We start from the raw sequence: 19,333 nt of genomic DNA on the forward strand, positions 1-19,333 counted from the left end.
GACTTGATGAAACATTTATGGTCCTCCACCACTATAATAATTCATCATGATCAAGTTTTATTAGACATGATTGTCATTTTCCTAGCTAATTGTGTAAGTAATTAAGCTAATTAACAAGATACTTATCACATCCACTTAATTAGTAAATTCTTTGAACAAACACCACACGTGGCCTTGTTCATGTTAAATTCCAAGGTACATTTCCTTCACCTACCAAAATGTCATTTCCTAATCATCTTTTTCCATGTTAATCACTTAATTAGCATCTTCTTACCTATTTCACTAAATTATATGCTTCATTTCATATTTATTAAAACTTAAATAATTAACAAATTTAAAATAAAAAAAAAAAAGAAAAAGAAAAAGAAAAAGAAAGTACCTCCCTCTTTCTTTTTCTCTCTCCTCTATACATACCCTTCATTTCCCTCTCTTTTTTTCCTACACTTATCTTTAACTTACTCTTACATTATCTCCTCCAAAGAAAAAAAAAATGGCAACATTAAATGGAAGAATGCTCAAAGATTTCTTACAAGATAGTAATAGTAATAGTAATAATAATAGTAATTGTTTCGGATGAAAACAATCGAATCTCGGAAGATCCTTTTATCTTGAGGGAACTTGGTCTCGGTCCGAACGACGCAGGAGCCGAGGGTTTCCTGCACAACAAATACACGTAAACTAGCCTCGGGGGGGACGCCGAGGAAGGCCCCTCCGATGCTTAAGTCAGTATATTAGAGAGAGAAAGCTGTGCAAGAGTTTAGTTGCTTGAGGCTTTATTGTCTTACCAAGAATTGACCAAATTGTTGGCTTTTATACCTTGGCTAATGAAGGAGGCGGATTGGGCCCGGAAGTCAGTTGGGCTGGGCCAAGCTGATTGGGCCGTTGACTGACCTTGACATGGCTTTGAGGATGTTGATTTTTGACTTTAGCACATTTGGAGAGTTGAACCTTAACCTTGGGCTTTTAATTGGATCATTCAGTGACCAGGCCCAATTGGACTAAATTGGACCCAAACAACTTGCCCCCCAGACCCGATTTGGAAGGATGACGGGTCGGGTTTGATTTAATCAGAAAAGGAGGGAAGTGAATGATTTGTTAATCCAAAAATGTGAATTTAAACCATAATTAACCCATGATTAATGAGATAACAACAGTTAATGTGGATAATTGCGGAAGTTGGACGGGTAGTGGGCGATTTAACTGCAAGGTCGTGTGTTTAACGGTTACTTAGTGGGGTGCTTGAGAGAAATTGAAACGCAGACTCCTTGAATTCCCATTTCTGGAGATATAAATAGAGGCGCGTCTTCTCTCCCCACTCATTCATCAACACAAACCCAGAATTCTCAAGAACGCTCAAGAGCCCGCATCAAAACTTCGCAAATTCCCCGAGCATTAAGCTTAGAAGCTGAGACTTGTCACTACCAATTCGTAAATCGGCGGCTTTTGCTTCAGATCAAGGTAAATTCCTTTGATTTTATTTCATCTTTCTTCGACTTTGCACTCTTTCCCCTTTTTCGACTTTTTCCTTCGAAATTCGTCAATGGTGAGGGGAGTTAGAGGTGGAGCCCGTGCTCCAAGAAGAGCAAGGCTAATCCCCGATCCCAGGGACAGGATTGGGACCTGGAATGGACGAAGGACAGAGTCTGACCCTGCTGAAGGGGTTAGGGCGACTCCCATTTCTTCGGCTCCTCCTCAGAGAACGGATGAGCCGAGTGCTTCTGGACGGGACGATGAAATTCCCGCTGTCCTTTGGGATATCCTCCCTGGGTTTTCAGAGTGGGAGAATGCCGAAGTCGCTTCGGCCATGATAAAGAACCGCCCCTACTCATGGTGGGTAGAGAACGCCGATCAATATCGATTTGCCGAGCAAATTGAGTTGCACTACGGCATTTTTGAAGCTGATGGATATTGGTGCCGAATGCCCTCAGCATCCGATAGAATCCATCGTCCACCCCCGGGGTATGTGGGGGTGTACACGAGACAGCTTCAGTATGGGCTGAGGTTCCCTTTGGACGCATTCGTCCGAGACTTGCTGATCCATTACAACATTTCCCTGTGCCAGCTGACCCCCACCAGCATCCGAAGGGTAATGACGTACTTATGGGTCTGCAAATTCTTCAGGTACGTGCCGAACCTGCATTGCTTCAAAAGGCTCCATCGGCTAGTGCCAAACATTCAAAGTGGGCACGGATGCCATGGCTCTGGGTGGTATCGGATTGAGTCTCGGCCCCCGTTCCTAACCATGTGGCCGAACGACTCTTCAGACAAGGACTGGAGAGGTCAATGGATTTGGGTTAGGGCACCCACGGAGCCGAGCCACCCTTACGTTTTCAGCGCTCCCCGGTATCTTGCCGAGCCGGATCCTGATATGGGAAGTTTAGGTCCTCCCGAAGATAGCGGGCCAGACCCGAACCTTAATCAGCAGAACATCTTCGGCAAGCTGCCGAACCGGGGAGGCAGCGGCCGAATGCAGCATATCCCGGAGACTTGGCTCCCCGATACGCACTATGTTTTCCAAGAGAATATGCTGGCAGCTGTCGGCCTCAGCCGAAAGTTTAGGGATGGTAATCTTCTTCGGCTGGGGCCGAGGCCTTTTAATTATCTCTTTTCTTCTTTCATTTTGCTTTCTTGTGATGTGCCGAACTAACTGAATTGACTTCTCCCCTTTTCTTTTTCAGAACGGGACGAGACCAACGTCGGCATTGATTACGCTCGCCTTGGCGTCAACCGAGAACGAGTCGTAACTGATCGGGCTCCCCCTATCACTGAACCAAGGCGCCGAGAGGTTCACCTAGACTCTTCCCACTTCCAAATTGAGGCTGTTGCTCTGTATCAGAGGCAGAAGCCTTGGTGGAAGAAGAGGGATCCCTTGTTTCAGCTGCTGGAAGAAGAAGCTGAAGCTGCCCGTACAGCCGAAGAGGTTGCACGGGTTATTGAAGCTTGTGAAGGTGGAGAAGGGTCCTCCAGAGTTGCTGAAGAAGCTGCGGCTAGGGCAGCTGAAGAAGACGAGGCTTTGCTGAAGACCTCGGTGAGCCTTTAGACTTAACTTTGTCTTTCTTCTTCTTTTTTTTTTTTACTCACACTCTTCTTCCCCCCTGTCTGTTACAGTCTGAAGAGAGTAACAGACACAGAGAAGGCAAAGCTCCTGTTCGTCCCGAAGATCAAATACAAGAGTCTTCAGACTCAGATATGGACGAGCAGCCGCTTCAGAAGAGGCGCCGAAGAATGGCCATCATCGGCCCGCATGACTTTCAGCGGAGGCCGATGACCATCGGCGTTGAAATAAGGGAACCCGAGGAAGGCAATGGATCGCCGAGGGTTCCCCGGCCACCGCCTCAATCACCCCCAAGGGCCTCTCCGCCACCCCCCGAGATGGAGGTGGATCAGAGAACTCCCAAACCTAAGGGAGAGGTTCTGGAAGAAGCTCGAGAGAGTGCCGCCGAGGACAAGGATGGAGACGCCGTGATGCCCAGTGCTGAGGGTTTCACGGCGGACATTGCCAGAGAGGTTGGGGCCTTCGTCCTCACACCTGAAGAAGAAGAGGTCACAATAATTGACTCTTCTGAGAAGGAGGAGGACGTTGAGCCACCCAAAGCTAAAGAGGCTCCATCGTCATCCTTCCCTTCCTTCCAGACGCTGCAGTCTGGAGAAATGGGTTTCTCGGCCCCCCGAATTCCAGTCCCAGACCACATCTGGGACCTCATATGGGGTCAGAACCGAGAAGGTGCTGCAGCCTACTTCGGCGATTTTGCTGGCCTGTCCGAAGTAGATAGGGCAAGGATTTGGTCGCTGAAGGCCACTGCTGGGATGGGCGAATCCAGCAGATCAGTTCCTGACCCTGCCAGGTCCAACCAACTGCTGATGATGCAGGTAATTCTCCTTGCCTTGATTTCTTTCTGAACTCAACCTTTCAGCTATTATTTTTTACTTTTTTAACTTGTGCCCCTGTTTTCAGTTCGTGCACAATCAGACTCTCACTGTAGAGCTGATTGATACCCTACAAGATAGGGTAGACGCTGCTGTGCACGAAAGGAAGGTGGCTGAAGAGGAAGTTAAGCTTGCTAAGCTGAAGCAAGCAGCAGCTGAAGAGAAGCAGCAGGAGGTTGAGGAGTACGGTAAAAAAGCTGCCGAAGCTCTGAAAACCTTCTGTGATGCTATGGAGATGGAGGTTTTTCCCCCACTGATGGAAGGGGAAAAATTCCTCCAGGAGCATATGGGAGTGGACGTCTCCAAATTCAAGGCTGCTATTGAGAGCCGAATTCAAGAAGGAACTGCTGCACAAGCTGAAGTGCAGCAGCGTCTAGAGGCTCTTGAAGCCAGCCGAATGGCTGCTGAAGAGTTGCTCTTGGCCAAAGACGTCCAACTCTCAGAGGCTGCTGCTGCTGCTGAAGCTCAAAGAGCTAAATTCCAAGAGGCTGAGGATCAACTGCTGATCCAGAAAGTTGAAGTGGCCCAAGCTCAGACAAAGGCTTTCCAAATTCAGCAAGAGCTGAATGAGCTGAAGGGGTCCTCCTCCAAAGTCGCTGAACAGCTGAAGAAATCCAAGGAAGACTTGGAGGAGACCCAGAAGAAGCTGGCTGATGCTGAGGCTTTACTCAAAGTCCGTGTTTACACCCAAGAGGAATATGAGATGGGTTTCAGAAACGGATTCCGAGTATGCCGAAGACTCTGCCTTCATGCTGAGCCGAAGCTTGACTGGTCTAAATGTGCTGAATGGGTCCAAGATCCCGAAGACCCTCACATGAAGTATGCAACTCCAGCTGAAGCTGAAATTCTTAAGGCTGAGGAAGCCGAAGAGGAAGCTGAGAGACTGGAGTTGGAAGCTGAGCAGAGGGAAAGGGAGGCTCGGCAAAGTGCAAAGCCCGCCTCTTCTGCTGCTGGGGCTGAGGCCACCAGGGGACTCAACGCTGATCAGTCTGATCCTCCGGCTGAAGCATAGGAACTCGGGCAGTCGTCTTCAGAATCTTGCGGTTCATCATGTGCTTAACTTTAGACTTGCCGCTTTCTGAGTTTTTGCCTTTTGTTTTTTTTTTTTGCTTCAGCTTGCCTTATCGTACAATAGCTTATTATATTTTTATTTTGCCTGTACGTATTTCGGCAGCTGTTACTTTCCGCTTGTGGGCGGCTGCCGACTATTTTTGTAATTCAACATTTTTATTTCAAAGAAGTTCACTTTCTCAGCTTTCTCGTGTATTATTTTTTTTCTTCGCTTTACCAGTCTTCGCACTTTACTGCTTTCTTTGAATGATCTTTCAAATATTTGCTAAGTGCAGAACTTCGGCTAGCGAGAATCATTTCTGCTGAGACTTCTTTTTGCCGTTTGTACTCGGATGTTTTCAACTTGTGAAAAAACTGACATAAGTATCAAACTTCGGCTGAGCTGAAGGGTATTAGATCAGTTGTGCCATTTCTCTATTTCCCTCTGCCCCCCCAGAAATCTGAAGATGAGGTCTTCTGAATTCTGGAATGGCTGATAATTTTTCTCGGCTAAGCCGAGGATCTTTGAACACTTTGCTTTATTTTCTACATCTGTTTTTAAAGTACTGATTTCCCACCTGAGAGTTTTCACTCTAGAGATGGTACTCTTGTGACACTTTCTTCAATTCATCCAAGGGAACAACTATCCGAAACACCATGCCGGGGCAGCAGTTTATCTGAAGTACGAGGCATCATCATGCAATACTTCAGAGTTGCAACTACCACCCGGAACTGATTCATCCGAAGTACAAGGCATCACTATGCAATACTTCGGGGCTTTATCAGTTCCTATTTTTTAGGCTATGTTTCGGATAAGTCTATGGCCTTTTTGCCCAAAGGAACAGCTTCTCCGAAGTACAAGGCATCACTATGCAATACTTCGGGCTTGTATCCTTTTTTGGCAGGTTTTACGGCTTGCCGAGGTACAAGGCATCATTATGCAATACCCCGGACAGCGCCGAATGAAACCTTGAATTTTTGAAAAACCGTAGAAAGCATAAAGACTTAAAGAATACACGCAATCTGAATGAATACTGGCTCGATGGCCTTTTTATAAACAAAATCAGTGTACTTACATAGATTGTACTATCCGAAGGATTTACACATAGTATTTTTTGAGCACATCGGCATTCCAATGGTTTTTCAGCTCGGTGCCATCCATTTGTTTGAGTCTGAAGGTACCGGGCTGAAGCTCTTGATAAATTTCATAAGGTCCCTCCCAAGATGCTGAGAGTTTGCCATGAATGCGACTTTTTTGAACAGCTGCAGCATTCCTCAAAACTAAATCCCCAACTCTGAGAGGTCGTTGATAGACTCTTCGGTTGTAGGACTTGCTCATTCTGAGCTTGTGTGCAGCCATCCTTTCTCGGGCTAGATCTCTAATCTCGTCAAGGAAGTCGAGGGACTCTTTCATGAGCTGCTCATTTTCCTCGGCTGAGAAGAGATTCACTCGTAGGCTTTCTGAGCCCACTTCCACTGGAAGCACTGCTTCGGATCCATACACCAGCTGAAAAGGTGAATGCCCCGTTGCCTCCTTCTCGGTTGTCCGGAGTGACCAGAGGGTTCCCGGAAGTTCCTCTACCCACTTGGACTTTTGATCCTCTACTCTTTTTCTGAGAGCGTTAAGGATCTGTTTATTTGCGGCTTCGGCTTGGCCATTACTCTGAGGGTGGCAAACCGCGGAGTAAGCCAATTTTATCCCGAATTGATCAGTGTATCGGCGCAAGGGCAGGTTGTCAAACTGTCTGCCGTGGTCGAACACAAAAACTTTTGGGATGCCGAACCGAGTTATTATGTTCTGCCAGATGAACTGTCTGACAGTTTGCTCAGATATGCTTGAAGCAGCTTCCGCTTCAATCCATTTGCTGAAATAGTCGATTCCGACTATCAGCCACTTTCTTTTGTATGGGGCCTCGGGAAAGGGTCCCAGAATATCCAACCCCCATTGTGCAAATGGAAGAGGATTAAGAATTGGCTGGAGATCTAGGCATGGCCGATGGATTACCGGTGCAAATTTTTGGCATTTCTCGCATTTTCTGACCATGTTCTTTGCATCCGAGATCATTGTAGGCCAAAAATACCCTGCCCTGAGAGCTTTGTGGGCTAAGGTTCTCCCTCCTATGTGGTTTCCGCAGATGCCGAGGTGAATCTCTCGGAGAATATAGTCGGCATCCGTTGGACCCACGCATTTCAATAATGGAGCGGAGAAGGATTTTCTGAGGAGTTGGCCGCCGAAGACGAGGAATCGTGAACTGATCCGCTTTATCTTGGAGGCCGAATTCCTATCCTCGGGGAGCTCGTCCCTGAGTTTATAAGCCAGGATGTCATCCATCCAGCTCGGCTCGAGCGCAGCGCAGCAGATTGATATTGCTTCGGCTACACTCTTTTCTCGGCGCACCTCCACATAGACAGAACGGCTTAACTCAGTCAGAGTTGAGCTTGCAAGTTTGGAGAGTGCGTCCGCTTGAGCATTTTGACCCCTTGGGATCAGCTCTACTTCGAAAGATCTCAGCTTCGCAATTGTCGATTTGATCCTTGTGAGGTAAGCTGCCATTGAAGGCTCTTTAGCCTCATACTCCCCCCGGATCTGATTGGCGACCAGCTGAGAATCTGTCTTGAGGTAGACATGCTCGGCTTCCAACGATATGCACAGGTCTAAGCCAGCAATGGCTGCTTCATATTCGGCCTCGTTGTTAGAGGCTTTGAATGAAAATTTTAGTGCATACTCGAAGGTTTTGCCTTCGGGAGAGGTAATGACGACCCCTGCCCCCGAACCGTTCACGGTGGAGGACCCATCCGTGAAGACGGTCCAGATTTTCCTCCTTGCATCCAGAGTCTCCTGATAGGAGCACTCGGCCAAGAAGTCTGCCAAGGCTTGCGCCTTGATGGTTGTTCTCGGCTGATAACCGATACTGAACTCGGTGAGCTCGAAAGCCCACTTTGCTAGTCTACCGGATTTTTCAACCTTGCCGAGGACTTTCTCTAACGGCTGATCAGTTAGAACCGCTATTTGATGAGAATCAAAATAGGGTCGCAACTTCCGAGCAGCCACCACCACTGCATAAGCCACTTTTTCTAACAATGGGTAGCGCGTCTCGGCATCCGTCAGGGTGTGGCTGACGAAATAGATCGGCTGTTGAACTTTTTCTTCTTCCCTTAGCAGCACCGCGCTTACCGTGGCTGGACTGACCGCCACGTATAAGTATAGGATGTCTCCTACGACTGGCCTTGCCAGTGTTGGGAGTTGAGCCAGGTGTTCACGGAGCTGCTGAAAGGCTGACTTTTGTTCGTCTCCCCATTCAATGCCTTTTGAATTTTGGAGCTTCAGCGCCTTGAAGAAAGGGAGCCCTTTGTCTGAGGCTCGTGAGATGAACCTGGACAAGGCAGCCATTCTCCCGGCTAGACGCTGAATATCCCTTTTTGTCTTCGGCTCGGGGAGGTCTAAAGCAGCTTGTACTTTGGCGGGGTTTGCATCAATCCCCCTCTTGCTGACCATGAAGCCGAGGAACTTGCCTGACTTCACGCCGAAGACACATTTCTTCGGATTCAGCTTCATTTTGTATTTTCTGAGGGTGGCGAAGGTTTCGGCTAGGTCCGTGACATGATCTTTTTCTTTTATGCTTTTGACGATTGAGTCGTCAACATAAACCTCCATGTTTCGGCCTTTTTGCTCGGCGAAAACCTGATCAACCAACCTCTGATATGTTGCCCCCGCATTTTTCAATCCGAAGGGCATCATTCTGTAATTGTACAACCCGGAACTTGTTATGAACGCTGTTTTAGCTCGGTCCTCGGGGTGCATGAAGATCTGATGGTATCCCGAGAATGCGTCCATGAAACTGAGCAGAGCATGCCCGCTTGTCGAGTCGACCAGTTGGTCGATCCTCGGCAGCGGATAGGAGTCCTTGGGACATGCCCTATTCAGGTCCGTGAAGTCAACGCACATCCTCCAGTTACCATTTGCCTTCTGAACCATTACAACATTGGCCAGCCACTCCGGATACTGACAGGGTTCAATGAACCCAGCATCTAGGAGCTTATCGACCTCAGCTGCGATGTTCTGGTTCTTTTCGGCGGAGTAGTTCCGCTTTTTCTGCTTAATGGGTCGACTGGAGGGGTCGACATTAAGCCTATGGGAGACGAAGTCCGGATCAATCCCGGGCATTTCTGCGGCTGAGAAGGCGAACACGTCTCCACTGGCCCGTAGGAGTTGGACGAGTGCCGCACGGGTGTTTGGCTCCAGTGACGACCCGATGCTAACACATCTGTTCGGATCTCCTACGGTCAGTTCTATTGACTCGGTCAGGTCATCCGTCTCCATGCTCTTAGAGTTGGATTCCTCGAATTCCGGCCTGCTATCAATATTAGCAGACTTTCCTGACCGCGGCTGGCCATCAGAGTCGTTCGGCTCTGAGGCGGAGTCAGCCTTTTGGCCCCCATCAGATTTCTCGTTGTCTGGGGCTTCATTAGCCGAAACGTCTGAGCCTCTCGGCTTTTTGGCGTTTCGGTCCCGGTGCTTTTCCTCCCCATCGCCACGGTCGCCTCGGCGAGACGTGGATGGCTTGAGGTGATTGCATCGGCGGGCTTCTTTTTGACTGCCCTTTATTTTCTCGGAGCGTCCCTCGTCTGAAACGTATATCATGATTTGATGATACGTGGAGACGACTCCTTGAATGCCGTGAATGAGGGGTCTCCCCATGATCACGTTGTATGCAGATGGAGCATCTACGACCAAAAATTCGGCCATGATATTCCTAGCTGCTCGGCCTTCGCCGATGGTGACAGGAAGTGTAATCTTCCCGTCAGGATACGAGGAAGAGCCGTTGAATCCAGACACCGGGTAGGGTGCGGGGGCCAGGTGCTCGGCTCCCATCCTCAGCTGGTCGAACGCTCCTCGGAAGAGGATGTTCGCCCCGCTACCGCCGTCGACGAGGGTCCGCCAGACGTTGCGGTTGGCGATGCCCAGAATGATTACTAGTGGGTCATCGTGGGGGTATACCACCCCCTCACAGTCTTCGGCTGTGAACAGGATGTTCGGCGCCGGTGACTGGGACTGCCGAAGCTCAGCCAGATGAATCTGATGGGTTAGACCCCTCAGTTGGCGTTTGGCTGTGCCTCGCGAGATTCCCCCGGAAATAACTAGGATGTCGAGGGACTCCTTGCCCTGAGGTCCCTTATCCTTCTTCCGAGCGAAGTTGAGGTCCTGCCGAGAATCTTTTTCAGCTTTTTTCTCCTCGCGCCTGTCCGCGAGGTATTGGCTCAGGTACCCCTTGCGGACCAGATCCTCAATCTGGTCCTTCAGCTGGACGCAGTCCTCGGTGCGATGTCCGGGTGAGTCATGGAACTCGCACCACTGGTCCTTTCCCCTCGTCTGATGCCAGGGAGGCAACGGACGAGGTTTTTTGAATCTCCCCTCGTCCTTCGTCGTGCTGAAAATCTTAGCACGGGGAAGGGAGAGTGGAGTGTATGAATCGTACCTTCCCGTGTAGGGAAAGTGTCTTTCCTTCTTCGGCTCGGCAGCAGAGGACGGTTCTGAGGCCTTAGCCTTCCCTTTCCTCTGCGCCGAGACTTCGGGCTGCTGCCCTTTCGGCTTGTCAATTCTCGGACGAGACTGAGACCTGGATCTGTTCCACTCCTCGGCTCGGATGAACCTATCCGATGCTTCCAAGGCTTCCTCCAGGGTCTGCGGGGGATGCATGACCATGAAGTCCAGGAACTTTCCAGCTTGGAGGCCGTTCCGTAGCGCGAACACGGCCAGGCCTTGATCCAGGCTTGTGATTCCGGATGACTCGTTGCTGAAGCGAGTCAGATAGTCGCGGAGGCTCTCGTCCTCCGCCTGCTGCAGACTCATTAGCTCTGCAGTGGTCTTCTCTCGGCGGTTGGCCGTAGAGAATTTGCTCTTGAACTTGTTGGAGAGGTCGTTCCAACCGGTTATGGAGCCTTCCTTGAGCCCTTTGGTGATCCAGGATTGGGCAACACCTTTGAGGGTCGTAGGAAAGTATTTACACCAGGTAGCCTCAGACCTCGGGTTCAGATACATGTGCCCCTCGTAAGAGGCAATGTGATCCTTAGGATCTGAGGTACCATCGTAAGTAATATGTGCCGGGATTTTGACCGTTGGCACATGCTCTTCCAGAATCCACTTCTGGAAGGGCGAGTTCGATGGAACCATGACCGCCTTCCCCTTGTACCCGGCCTCAGGGACCTCGCTCCCTCCTCTCTCAGAGGTGGAAGTGGTTTTCGTCCCCGGCTGAGACAAGGTTGGGTGGGGTCCGGTATCCTCTGGGAAGGTGAGGCGGCTATGCACACTCACCTCCCTCGAACCCAAGCGTTCGTGAACGCTTTGGCGGGCGAATTCCGGGTCCTTGGAGGGCCCCATGGAATTCTGAGCTTCGGAGTGGTCAGAGGGTTGAGGGTTCCTCCTCCTCTCCTTACTGGAGTTTCGGGTGTCCCCTCGCCACCTCTGGCCGAGCTCTCTATGTGGTGGAACTTGTCCACCATCATCCTGACCGATCCTCCTTTTCAGGTTTCTCGGCTGGTGATCATCAGGCATCTGGATTGGAGCCCCTTGAGCTTTAAGGAACTCCATGCAGATGGCCACTGCTCTGGCCACTTCCTCGGTGGAGGGTCCGGAGGGAGGAGTCTCCCGCGGATGTGACCTGGATTGCACGCTATGGCGTGGCGGGGAGTTCCTCGCACCTGAGCCACTCGGTCTCGGGGATGGCCCCGGCTGCCGAGTGTGGTGCGAGGTGTTCTCCTCCTGGAGGCTAGGACCTCTTGAGGCTTCCCTTTCCGGAGAAATGGGGGCCTCCGATTCGGAAGAGGCTTGCTCCGGGGAGGGATAAACCGGCTGGCGTTCCCTCACCGTAATCCGGCCTCCTCCCTTCTTAGCCTTCTTGGAACTCTTTCCACTCTTAGTCATGGCGACTGCCGGAGTGTTTGATGACTGACGCGAAATTTAGTAGCGTTCCCCACAGACGGCGCCAAATTGTTTCGGATGAAAACAATCGAATCTCGGAAGATCCTTTTATCTTGAGGGAACTTGGTCTCGGTCCGAACGACGCAGGAGCCGAGGGTTTCCTGCACAACAAATACACGTAAACTAGCCTCGGGGGGGACGCCGAGGAAGGCCCCTCCGATGCTTAAGTCAGTATATTAGAGAGAGAAAGCTGTGCAAGAGTTTAGTTGCTTGAGGCTTTATTGTCTTACCAAGAATTGAACAAATTGTTGGCTTTTATACCTTGGCTAATGAAGGAGGCGGATTGGGCCCGGAAGTCAGTTGGGCTGGGCCAAGCTGATTGGGCCGTTGACTGACCTTGACATGGCTTTGAGGATGTTGATTTTTGACTTTAGCACATTTGGAGAGTTGAACCTTAACCTTGGGCTTTTAATTGGATCATTCAGTGACCAGGCCCAATTGGACTAAATTGGACCCAAACAGTAATAATCAAGCCGGCTTCTCAATGGAGGCGGCTAGTACCCTCCCTAGGAGCCGGAGCCGATCACGAGCAGCATTGACCTCATTCCAGAAGCTTCTTAGCGCGGTTAAAAGCTTCCACAACAACTCATCCGCAACGCCGTCAACGTTGCAGAGGAGTGGTTCAAAGAGGTTGTTAGAAAGATTATTGCGTAACAAAACGAAGAGATCAGATAATAAATTATCCGGTGAGGTAAGGAGTAGTAAGATAATGGTGGTCACGGTTAGAGTCAAGGATATCCTACGGTGGAAATCGTTTCGAGTCGTCGAGGAAGAGGAAGAGGTGGAAGCCCATCATTTGGATGATAATGTTGTGGGGCCCGCCAATGACGCGCCCACGAATAGTAATAGTAATGATGGATCGGAAGTGAGTTGGGGTGAAAGTGAATTTACCGCGGTGGAGGCGGCGGCGGAAGATGAGGAGTTACCGTGTTGTATGGGTGATTCCGGTGATGAAGACGGTAAAAATTGGGACGACGTTGGTGTTGATGGTGCATCGGATTCTGAAGTGGGGTCCAAAGAGGTAACGACTTCTATTCACTTTTTTTTTTTGGCTTTGGTTTTTTTAGAGGATACGGTTGAAAAATTGACATATTTGGAGGGTGTCTACTTTTTAATTATGTGCACATGGTGTGCTACTTTTGATTTTTACCAAAGTTTTATGGTTGGTACTTGTTAGAAATTATAATATGGCTAATTATGAAAGTAGATTTTTTTTTTGGGTAATGATAATTAGAAAATATTAGGTATTATAATTGCATTCATGTTTTTAAAATGTTATGTATCTTATCTTTGATAATTAAAATTTGTATGTTCGACGTTGAATTGTAATGAAGTATAGCATTATAAATCACAAACTACCGAAGAAGGGATGAAGAGATTTAAACCTGCTAATTATTATTTGTTACTAGTTAGCTAGATAAGCAAAGACACCTCATTGGCGACAATTATCATTTACGTATTTAATTTTGTGCACTTTTTGCTCCCCAAAACTTATGTGGTTCATAAATATTGTACAATATGTCCAATTATATGCAATTGCGGTCCATGAAACAAAGGTCTTTTTGTATTTTTGTTTTCTATTTTAATAAATTAGATTATGAAACTGACTTGACTAATTAATAAATTGCACTTGAAATTTAATGACATTATGATAAAAAGAATTGAATTTGACTCAAGCATGCCCCAAAATTAAACATGACTTTAAAACTAAATAACTTATTATATCATAAACTACTTTACTACAAACTATAAAATGACTTCATCAGATTTTGATTAAAACCAATTTTACTCATCACTTGAATACGACCCAAAATAACCCATATCGTTTAGATGTAATAGAGACGGCGACGTTAACCGGACCTTGAATTGGGAAGCATAAGGAGTGCAACTGTGCAAGTGTCTGGTAGTTGAGGGTAAGGGGAGCCATTGAAAGTAACATGACAATAAGTCAAGCAAGTAGTATATGTTTGGAATTGAGCTTGTAAACAATCATGGGTCACCCTTTGTCCTTTTGTATTGGATTAGCGCGTTGCTTAGTTGACCTGCTTTGCATTATCTTGCTGGTTCAACATAATATACAGTTGTTGGGATTATAGCCATCTTACTGTTTCAGACATTTTTGCAGGAATTTTATATTACATCCGATCCTTCCTTTAGCAAAGTAACATGCTACATGTCTTGTAGTCCATCCATAAGGACCATAACTATACAATCATTCATAATTAATTTTGTAGGGACATACAATTTAGTGCGGTTTTGGATTTCGCTAGGTATAACATGTTAGTTATAATGATGTGTGATTTTGTTATAAATTCTAAATGTTGTATAGATATTTTGAAAATGACTTTATTTGTTGCTTATCTATAATACTTATCTACTTGGATCAAGCAAGAACATGCTAGTTTAATCGTGCCTTTGGATTAGCGACTTAGATTGCTTTATCTATTATTATGCTTATTAGAACATGGAGTATGTTGTAACAAAAAGTGTTGCAATCTTTATGTCATTGCAGGATAAGCTTAACATAGGAAGTGAAGAAGGAACAGAGCAACAAAGTCCAATTTCTGTTCTTAACTCTCCATTTAGAGATGAAGTATCAGAAGAAGATTTACCTTTATCTTTTGACCAAAAAATGGCTAATATGGAAAGTAAGCACATTCCTAATTCTCTAACCAACATGTCTTCCGAGTTATAAAATCGTTACCATCAACCTAATAGCAAAAACTTGTTCATGGACCAATGTAGGAACGAAGCAAAGGCTCCTTCAAAGCATCCAATGGTTCGAGGACTTGGCTGGTGTCCATGATGACGGCGAAACAGACTCAATAGAAGAAGAAGAAGACGAGCAACCAATCGAGGTGAAGAGTAAAGCTAACTCGAGTAAGGGATTTTGTTGGTTTAAACGAGGAAACGAAAGTTTAATGGAGAAAAAAGAGTGCATGGAAAAGCTAGGACAATGGAACAAGTTTGAGGAGGAAAAAACAGAATTAGGAGTTGAATTGGAAGATGAGGTGTTAAGTGATTTGTTGGATGAGATTTTGAGTGATTTTTGTGGATGCAATGAGTAAATTCAAGAAAAAAAAATATGAGTTGTGATGAATTAATTTGACTATTACGAATTTACGAGTGTCTACGGATTAGTTTGTTACATGTACATACATAAGAGGGAAGAAGAAGAAAATGAGATGAAGAAAGTGCAATAAAGAGTATGCTAGGTATGCACCATTGTAGTTTAGTAATATGCATATAGCTAGGACTTTGTATGAATATGATGCTAATATCTAATATATATGAGCTTTTTTGAGTGGATATATATTACCAATTTCTTTCATTATGTACCATGTTAAATGAAGAGCAATACTTGGCAAACAAGTTATTAAACACAACAACAACAACAACAACAAAATGATTGGGTAGGAAAGAAAAAATCGAAGGGATTACGAATTGAAAGATAAGGGGCAGAATGAGGGATGGATAGGTGATAGAAAACTAGAAGAGTGTCTAAATTTGGTCATTCGGTTGATTTTGAGCTTGATTAAATTTAGTTCTTTTTTCATATTGTTTGTTTGATTTAAAATTCAATCAGCTGAATCAAATTGAATTTTGGATTAAAGTTAGTTTAGACAAGTAAAATTCGATTCAAGTCAAAATCAAAACATCTAAATTCGAATAATGAATTACCTTGATCAATATTTCAAGTTGGGTTACTCTATTTCCTCAAAAAGTTGGGTTACTCTAACTAGAGTTGATCAACAGCAACTCGACTAGTACAATACCCGGTTTCAAATTTCAAGCCCAACCCAATTTTTAAAAGGATTTGGGGAGCTTAGAAATTAATCTTTAGTTAAATTTTAACTCGACTTGAAAATGAAAATCCTGTTATTTTTGAATTGAAATAACATAACATAGATGAACACAAGTTATTTTTAGCTTGAATGGGTAGTCTAACCCAACCCAAACCTTTTCCCAGAATGTGTCATTTTAGCCAAGACTTGGCCCAGACCGACCTGGGCCTATGATCAGGTCTACTCTTAATTAACAATCAGAATTCAAAACTAGATATTCTAACACAATCAGAAATAGATAATCTAACGATAAGGACTTAGGACTTGTTCTCTTCACCTGAAACAAGTAGATCTGGTCTGATTTTTATAAGGGCTGATCTGAATTTTTATTATCTGGTTTTATCTGATCTGATTTAACAATTTGACTAAACTTTGACCGCATTGTAGTACTAATCTATAAAGAAAAACATTATCAAAATGGATCTTATTAGATTCGTCTCATTATGATTTTTTCAAATATGTAATATTTATAGTTTTTTTTAATGCGCAATTAACAATATTTAATGATAATTAAATGATAATCAAAAGTTTTGATCTGGTCTGATCTGAATATTTCTAATTTGGTCTGATATGATCTGAATTTATTAAGGAATAAGTAATAAGTATCTGAAATAAGCTGAAGAGAACAAGTCCTTAAAGAGGCAAAGTAGTTGAAGGTTAGCTATAAACCTTGATGGATGATATCGAATGTCATACATCCTTTTGGGCTCAATCGTTAATAGCTGAGGTCGAGCCCAGCTAGGTATTTATGAGGTTGCTACTGAAATGAACATTTACTATAATAAAAATGAACATTTTCTAACTGAACATATTTTACAATAATTTTGTATTTCTCAATAATCAAATGTTCATTTTCATACACTACGATGTTCATTCTTATAAAATAAATGTTCGTTTTCATGCCGCATGATGTTTATTCTTATAAAATAAATGTTCATTTTCTTTTTTAACTTAATACAAATTTTTGTCTTTGTTCAGTTGTATAAAATGTTCGTTTTTATTGTAAAAGATGTTCAATTAACATTAGCATTAATAATGATAAACATTAGCATTTTGTTCATTATTAAAAAACATATTGTTGGTTTATTTAATTGGTATTAAATCATATACAATAATACTAGCCACGAGAAATAAGGCAGTGCTCAATACAATAATACTGCATTTGTTGGCAATTAAATTTATACTCACTACAATACAACTTCCTTTTGTTTTCTTGTCATTCTAAACTTCATGTATAGATCTAAGAGGACATATATAGTATTTGTGGTCAAAATTAATTCATATACATACATGATGGTGTATGTATTGCTCGATTACCGGGGACATTATTCACTAATTCATTATAACAAAGTACATCTAACTACCTTAGTTTGTCAAGGTGGGGCGCGGGGGTATATGACACATACGTGTTATACATGTATATATTTGTAAGCTTAAGTAACACACATCATGCATTTAGACTTAGATAGATGTATAATAAATTTTCAGATCATCAATCGTTAAAGAACTAAGTACATTAAGAAAACGTGAACTCCATATATACAATAGTATTTATTATTATTCCTTTATTTTTCTTTTTGAATGAAATGTTTTCAAATGTTTTACTGTCAACTCATACTATACGAAGTAACATAATATACAAAACTTTTACTTGAACTTGGCTTGATCAATTAAAGAGAAAGAGTACATATATAATGTAGAATGTGCATATGTCCCATAATTAATAAATTTAATTGTTGTGGTCCTCAATCAATTTTTATATAATATAGGTAGGACTCCGTAGAAGAACGTACTACTTCATAAGCAAGCTAGCAATCTTAGCATCATTACCTTTACATCCAAAAGATAGGTTGCTTATTGTCCAAAAAAAAAAAAGAAAAAAAAGAAGTTCTTGAGTATAATTAGAAAAGGTTGAGTATATATGCTGTATGCAATGTAAATATATAGGGTGTTAATTGCTCTCAATAAAATTAACCTTTTCGATCAATTAGTAATTAAATTATTTTCTCTCCATCACAAGACAATATTATAATTGTAATTTAGGTATCCAGTAAATTATATGGTCGCTTTCTTGATTTAGCAAGTCAAATTTTATATTTTTCAGGCAAAAAAAAAAAAAAAAAAAAAGTTACTTCTTTATATTTTTCCAAAATAAATTAACACAATTGTTGAGGTTTATAAATAAATTTTTGTATTGGTGAATGACTCATTATTCTAATCTAGTTGACAAGTAAGGGATCACTATGGTAAATTGGTAACCTTGAATTGCATATAATATACATTTCAATTATTGCATATTACTAACTCAATTGTTTCAATCCCTTTTATAGTTCAAATTTTACAAAGTTACAATGGAAAATGACGACTTGAAGATGGAGATATTATCTCGAAAACTAGACAAATTAAGCAAATGGCCGGGTATCAACTAACACACGCCATCTTAAAATTAGAGGTTAGATTTCCAATTAATATTCGGTAATCCTGGATGTACAACAGAAAAAAGAAACGAAAAAGATACTTTGCCTTCTGTTGTACAAACTACAAAGAAAGTGCTGTAGTTTGTTAGTATCTACACTTTATATAATCTACTAAAGCTAGGGATATATGGCGGACCCAGGAATTTCCGACTGGTGAGTCACAATCGATAACCAAATATGTATAAAAATTTTTTTACCAAAATTCCCAAGAAAAATTATTTACAAAGATCATCCAAATAGAAAATTGACAAGATTACAATACTAACTAAAAACTAACAAGTTTAAAATTGACAAGACTAGAATTAACAAACTAATAATGAACAAGCTAATAATTGACAACATGACAAGCTTTTGGGTTATTAAAAATTGGTTGTATAGCCCAAACAAGCTATTGTTTTTAGGTTATTAAAAATTGGTTGTATATGAAAACGAGAGTTGATTTAACAATAATTTGACAAATGAGGTAGAGTTACTATATTTTATTTTGTGAAATCAGAGTAGCATGAGAATGAGTGTTGATTAAACAAATGATCAAACGAGCTCGATACGACATGTTAGTAGTTCCTTTGTGAAAGAAACCTATCATTTCCATCACTTTATTTCATAACGTAATTTCTTACATTTCATTATTATTGCCTTTTCAAAATTCTCAAGGTGGCAAACAAATTAAAAAGAGGATTGGGTTGTACGAGCAAAAGGAGTTCCAAATTCCAACAAAATTGGGCCCAATGGACCCCTAGTGGACCATAAGAAGCTCATTAGAAAGAGAGCAGTACAGAAAACATGAAAAAAGAATAATTGTTAACCTCTTTTTTGGGCTATACAATAGAATTTGATTGAGTGTAATGAGCTAACATCCTTCCAACACTGAATAACAAGGGAGTGTTCAGGCTCAAATCTTACCCTTCATAAGCAAGGAATGTTTGTTTACTTTTCTGAGCATCTTTATGTAACTCCACACCGTTCAACCATGGTCTATGAAGACCATCAACTATTGAAAGCACTTGCTCAATTCCCTAAACACCCACATTACATCCTATCACAGACACGCACAA

The 19,333-nt window shown here is 43.6% G+C and overlaps 1 protein-coding gene across 1 annotated transcript; it reads left to right on the forward strand.

Annotated features, from left to right (window-relative positions):
• The first annotated feature begins 36 nt into the window (after window positions 1–36).
• On the forward strand, window positions 37–15,287 carry LOC110685363. The gene is made up of 4 exons (XM_021861886.1): window positions 37–559; window positions 12,417–12,977; window positions 14,469–14,604; window positions 14,702–15,287. Exons 1-4 carry the CDS (start codon window positions 491–493, stop codon window positions 15,022–15,024), a joined length of 1,089 nt encoding a protein of 362 aa, XP_021717578.1. The 5' UTR covers window positions 37–490; the 3' UTR covers window positions 15,025–15,287.
• The last annotated feature ends 4,046 nt before the right edge of the window (window positions 15,288–19,333 follow it).

The sequence above is a fragment of the Chenopodium quinoa genome, unplaced genomic scaffold (genome assembly GCF_001683475.1).
Source record: "Chenopodium quinoa cultivar QQ74 unplaced genomic scaffold, ASM168347v1, whole genome shotgun sequence".
NCBI classification, from domain to species: Eukaryota; Viridiplantae; Streptophyta; class Magnoliopsida; order Caryophyllales; family Amaranthaceae; genus Chenopodium; species Chenopodium quinoa.